The 6,454-nt window shown below is 19.9% G+C and overlaps 2 protein-coding genes across 2 annotated transcripts; one reads left to right on the top strand and one right to left on the bottom strand.

Annotated features, from left to right (window-relative positions):
* Positions 1-3,154: 3,154 nt before the first annotated feature.
* On the top strand, positions 3,155-3,790 carry ENU1_104110 (hypothetical protein; the record flags this gene model as incomplete). The annotated part of the gene is made up of 1 exon (XM_008859396.1): positions 3,155-3,790. One exon carries the CDS (start codon positions 3,155-3,157, stop codon positions 3,788-3,790), a length of 636 nt encoding a protein of 211 aa, XP_008857618.1.
* Positions 3,791-4,126: 336 nt separating this feature from the next.
* ENU1_104100 (Ras family GTPase) lies at positions 4,127-4,750 on the bottom strand (the record flags this gene model as incomplete). The annotated part of the gene is made up of 1 exon (XM_008859395.1): positions 4,127-4,750. One exon carries the CDS (start codon positions 4,748-4,750, stop codon positions 4,127-4,129), a length of 624 nt encoding a protein of 207 aa, XP_008857617.1.
* Between the last annotated feature and the right edge of the window lie 1,704 nt (positions 4,751-6,454).

Raw genomic sequence — 6,454 nt, 5'->3', positions numbered from 1 at the left:
AAATGATAAGAAAATAACAAATAAAATAATACGATAATAATATAAAAAATAAATATAAACAATGAAATTAATGAAAGAAAATAATATAAATGTATGGAATGAATAAATTACTAATTACGTTAAATGATAAATGAAATGATGTATTATTTGTAATGATAAAATAACAATAATTGAAAATATAATAATAAATTATAATATAAATAAGAAAATACAAATTAAATATGAATTTAATAAATGAATATATGATGATAATAACTATATTGAAATATAAAATAAATTTAATGAAGAAATAGATAATAAAACAAGAGAATAAAATAAAATTAAACAATAAAAATGGTAATGATAAAAACAAGCAAAGAAGAATAAAAACAAAGAAATATTCAATGAAATGAACCATGAAATAATCAATAAAATTATTATTTCATAAAATATACCATACATTTATCTAAAAAATAAAATAAATGAATAAATAAATAAATAAATAAGAATAAATGATATAACAAAATGATAATTATAAATGATAAAAAGATACATCTGACACTTACTAATAAACTTGAAATGTATAACATTCACTAAAATAAAAGAAGACAAATTAATAGATTAAAATAAAAGGAATTACAAGAATAATGACAATAAATGAAATAGTCAATAAAGAAATAATAAGAATGGTGTAAGAATAAAATATTGTAATTTTATGGAAATAATTGTAAAATATATAATAAATAAAAACATGAAATATCTAATGAAATAATAATGAAATATTGAGGTGAATATAAATAAATAGAAATACATATTGAACAAGAATCACAAAAGAGTGAATGAAATAACATCAAACAAACAAAATGAAAATCAAAAATGACTAAAACTTAAATTCTTAATTATTATTTTTAAATGAGAAACTAAAAATTAATAAACCATTCTGTTCATATTATTTTTCTCTGGTTTGGATAATAGATTGTATAGATGACGTTAAAAAATTCTTTGAAAAGATTTTCTCTAACAAACAAAACCCTGAAGAAAAAATTCAACAAAACAATGTTGTACTTGAGTCAATCAATTTAATAACAAAATTTGTTAAAGACAAAGACTTAACATAGGAATTTTTAAGACTTAAATTAAAGGTCAGACATGAGTCTTTACTGATATTTCATTGAATCTCATACTTATGTTGAATTGTTCAAGAAGATAATGCTGAATGCGACATAGAACTGAAACAACCATTTTAGAAAAAAAGATGAATGAAATGAATTTGCTTTATGAACCAATAACTAAAGAAACCAATTTTAAATCAATGTTTGTTAAATGTTTTAATTAATCCACGCCATATCACTTTGGGTATTGGTTGTTATAATTACTATCAACAAATTTAATTTATATAAAAGTATTGATGTATTGAAACTAATACAACCTATTGTACTTCTTTATGTTAAATCAAACCTATTTTCTAAATTCATTTTTAATCTTCTTCTTCTTTTAAAAATCGTTTTTTATATTTTCATTTATTCATTACACTCTAATACTCCCCTTTAATAGTTTAAATCTTTTATTGTTCTTCATTTTAAATTATTACTAATCAACTTCTATTTACTTTTTAGAAGTTTCTCTATAACTTTGTTTGGTTAAATTATTGTGTTTTAATTTTGTTAATTTTTCCACTACTAACAATACTGTAACTCATCAAATTAAGACATTCAACCTCTTTTCATAATATAAGAAATGCAACAACTATTTTATTTTATTGTATTTCATAAATGGTGCTAATGAATTAGTTAAAAGATATGATGTAGAAAATACAATACTATTTATTGTAAAATGAATGTAAATATTTCATTATTTCTATTAACTCTTTTTCAAAAGAAGTTTTTTATTAAATTTTTTATTATCCATTAACAATAAAAATAAATAAATCATTAACATTATTACACAATTTAATGTTCTTGTAGTAATGAAATTAAGACTTAGTAAATAGTTTTATTTATGTTACTTTTGTATAATAACTTCGCTTTTTAAAAAAGATAATTAAACATAGAATCATAATGGCTATTTGTTCTTTTTACTGTTCATTAACAGTGTTGTGTTAGTCTGTAAATCAACATAAATAATAGTAAATAATATTTGTTTTCAAGTTTGGTTATTTTGTTTAAAACTAATTCTTCTTAATCAGTTTAAATTCATTATTATTTAATTGGTTAAATGAAAATTTATTGAAACGAATTGTATTTCTTCTTAAAATTTGAGATTTTATAATTAATGAAGAATTATGATATATTATTAAAATTGATAAATTAAATTAATTCTTTTTATAAGCTGATTTTTATTAGTTGATTGTTTTTTTATTAAACTTCTGTTATACTTCAATTATTACATTCATTTTCTTTTATTTTGATTATTAATATTTAATCGTTTTAAGTTACTTTAAATTAAAGTATAAATAGATTTATTATTTCATTGTAGCCATAATGATATGATATTTCTGACTATTTGTTCATAACTTGACTAGTATTAATTAATACCATTTAAACAACATAACCATAAGAAATTAGTGTTTTGTCTTGTTTAAAATACACTGATAAAATAATTTTATAAAATTAAATAAAGTATTATTATTATCATATTATTTTGGGATTAGATTTTATAACAATATGTTATTTAAAATGTCTAATAACATAATAGAAATTTGAAATGTTTTAATTATTATTTAAAGTTATGCTACTAATCAATTTCAAATCTTTTACTATAAGTTTCATAAATTAATTAGAACGAAAACAATAATAACATAAATTATTACAAAATGATATTGTATTATATTATCATTTCATTGAGCATTGAATTTTTTCTATCAAACTAGCAAATAATAATAATGTTATTATATAAATTAGTATTACCATTCTTTTTTATTATAATAAAGAGAAGTATTTTATAAGTAGAATATCAAAAAAAAAATAAATAAATTTTTAAGAAATAAAATACCAAAAAGAAGAAATAAATTCAGTAAGAATAGAATCTGATTTTTTAAAAAAGAAATTATTCATTGGGAAATATAAAAAAAAATCAAAAAAGAAATTATCAATTGAAAAAAAAGATGAAAATAAAATAAAAAATAAATAATAATTTAAAATGAACTTTTAAAAAATAATAAAAAAAACAATAAGATATGAACTTATTAACATTGATAGAATTCTTTGATATTACGTCAATTCAAAGTGAAAATGAAATGTATCAAATTAGAATTAGAATAAAAGAAGGATGTAAATGGAGAGCAGGATATAAAGTGGTGTGTTGCGCAACAAAAAGAAAAAGTAATTTATATTCAGCTATGGCAGTGATAAATGATAGTCAAACAGAATATTTTTTTGATAAACTATTACCAAATGGAATTTATGACTTTCATTTAATGAATATGAAAGATGAAAGAATTAATGATGTCAAATCTGTTGAACATTTTGTTGTTGGAACTGAAATTAAAATTTCAACAGAAATAGATAACGAAAATGATATTTTAATAAAACTACAAGAACCTGCAGAAAAAGATGACTTATTTGGAGTTTATGTTGTTGAACAAGAAGAAAGTAAAGAAAAATTTCTTATTGGAATGAAACAATTAGAATTTATTGGAGAAGGTGTTATTGAAAGATATATTAATATTGATAAAACTTTATTAAAAAAAGGAATTAATTATGAAATTAGAATTTTTAAAAGTAATTATAAAGTAAAATGGTCTTGGATTAATATTTTTAGTGATGAAGCATATATTTGTAGTGGTATCTCAAATACTTTTCATTGTAACTGAAAAAATATATGAAAATTATGTTTAATTAATTCTTGCTTTGTCCTTCATTAATTACTCTTTTTTTTTTAAAGTTCTATTTAATAAATAACGATAAAATAAATATCAAAATATTTGTGATAGTGTGATTTAATCTTTTCATTTATCTTATCAATATCTCGTCTTCTTTAAATTATTGACTCTTTTTCTTTTTTATTAAATAATCATATTTGCCTTTTTACTTATTTTCCTTTTCATTTCATTATGTTAAAAAAATAATAATTAAGAACTTTTTAAGTAATAATAATAAAAATTAATAATAAAAAATAAAAAAACAACGTTTATATGAAGAAAATGTGATTAAACCATAATGCAACCTCCTTTCTTTTTTCCTTTTTCTTTCTTTGGCTTTTCATTCTTTTCAGGTTTTTTTTCATTTGAAGGGGAAGTTGTATTTGGTGCATCTTCACCTTTATGGTTAATTTGAAGTAATTTTCTTCCTAATGCTATGAACAATTCGTCAACATTTATTCGTTTTGCAGCAGATGTCTCAAAAAAATCAATTCCATATGATTTAGCTAATGCCTCTCCATCAGCTTTTGATACCACTCTTTGTTCTTCTAAATCACATTTATTTCCTGCAAGAATTAAAGCAACATCTCCATCAGGTCTAATAACTGAAATACTATCTTTATGGTTTCCAATTGCCATAAATGATGATTTATTTTCAATAGAATAAACTAATACAAACCCATCTCCTTTTAAATAATATTGTTCTCTCAAAGCAACATATTCTTCTTGTCCTGCAGTATCAATTAAATTAAATGTTACTGTATGTGAATCGACTTTAATAGTTTTATTATAAGTATCTTCAATTGTTGGACTATATTCTACAGAAAAGACTTCTCGTACAAATTGTAAACATAAAGCTGATTTTCCTACTGAACCTTCTCCTATGATAACAACTTGATATCCTTCAGACATTTGTTATGTTTTGTGATTTTGAAGTTCATTTTATTTTTACTTCTCAATTTCTTTTTTCTATTACTTATAGTTTTTTTTTATTAAATCTTTTAATTAATTTCGTTATGAACTTTCACCGTAAAATTGCTGTTTGTTTTTTTTTCTTTTTTTGAAAAAGTGTTCTATTAATAGTTTTAATAAAAAAACAAAATCAATTAATTCTATTTCATTTTTAAATTTATTTTAATTATTTATAAGAGAGATAGTTAAATAATACTATCTGATTAAAATAATGACAGTTCTTTCCTTTTGTTACTATACACACAAACTGTATTTTAAACTAAGAATACTACATTATTAAAAATTGGTGATTGAAAAATAACAAATTAAAATATCACAAAACCTGTCATTTCTTTATTGTTTTTTAGTTTTTGTTTTACTTTAGTTCAAAGAAATTCTGTTTCTATTCAAAATTGTGTTAAAAATTATTTTAATTAATTGTTAAAACTCTTTATTATTTTGATATCAATTTCAAATTTCGTTATTTATGACTTTTTTTTTATTATTTCTGAAATTTAATAACATTTTATTATAAATATTATTATTTATTTACATATCATAAATTTTGTTGTTGTTAATTTTTTTTATTCATCTTCTTTTGTTTTATTGTTTTCATTATTTCTCTTCTTACCTCTTTTTCAGTTATCAATACTCCACTGTTTTTTCTCTGATCGTTCTTTTATTCTTATTGAAATTTATTGATATTAGTTTTATTAGAATATTACATTATTTTTATTATGTGTTTATTCTAACAATAGTAGTTAATTTAGTCATATGACTTAATAATTACTATTGAACTTATTCTTTTTATACCCTTAAATAAGATACTTTTTCTGATTTATATCTCTCCTCTCTCATTTCATTTATCTTTTTTATTTATTGTTTTTTTATTAATTATTATAATTTTAAAACTATAATATAAACTATTTGTAGTAATAACTTAAATGTTCAAAGTTAGTTTCATTTAAATAACATAGTATGTTGTAAACCAATTATATTTCATCACATAATTTAATAACCTTCTGTTTATTGATACAAAACAGAATTCTAAATAAGTCATATATTTACCAACCATCATTTGTTTTCTTTATAATTTTATTGACAAAGTTATTGATAATGTGGTTTCATTTAAAACAATGATTTTGTGGTGTGTTAGTATTTTCATTATTATATTTGTGTTGTTAAATTTTCTTCTTCAACTTTATTAAAATTTTACCAGTTTTATATCCGTTCTGAAAAGACTACTGTAAAGTCACAGTTTATACATTTTGTTTCTTTCAATTTGTGAAAGAATAGTAATTTGTTGAAAGGAAGAGTCATTAATCTTAGACTTTTTGATAATTTAAGAAAGTATTAAGAAATATACTTAAACCAATCAATGAACGTTTCAAATATTTTTCATTTATTAATTTAACAATTAGTTAATAATTATTATTTTTTATTATTATTTATAAAAATAAAATAAATGACATTTATTTTAAATAAGTTGTAAAATAAAACAATATTTAATACCACTGAAAATAAACTTAAAAACATCATTTCATGGCAGTAGAACAAAATTCGTTTTCAGTTGGAATAGACTTAGGAACTACGTATTCTTCTGTTGCTTTTTATGATATTGTTAGAAATGAACCAGTCATAGTTCAAGATGAACAAAATCAAGAA

Source organism: Entamoeba nuttalli (genome assembly GCF_000257125.1).
Source record: "Entamoeba nuttalli P19 unplaced genomic scaffold asmbl_4462, whole genome shotgun sequence".
NCBI lineage: Eukaryota > Evosea > Mastigamoebida > Endamoebidae > Entamoeba > Entamoeba nuttalli.
This window is presented reverse-complemented; position numbering and strand designations above follow the sequence as displayed.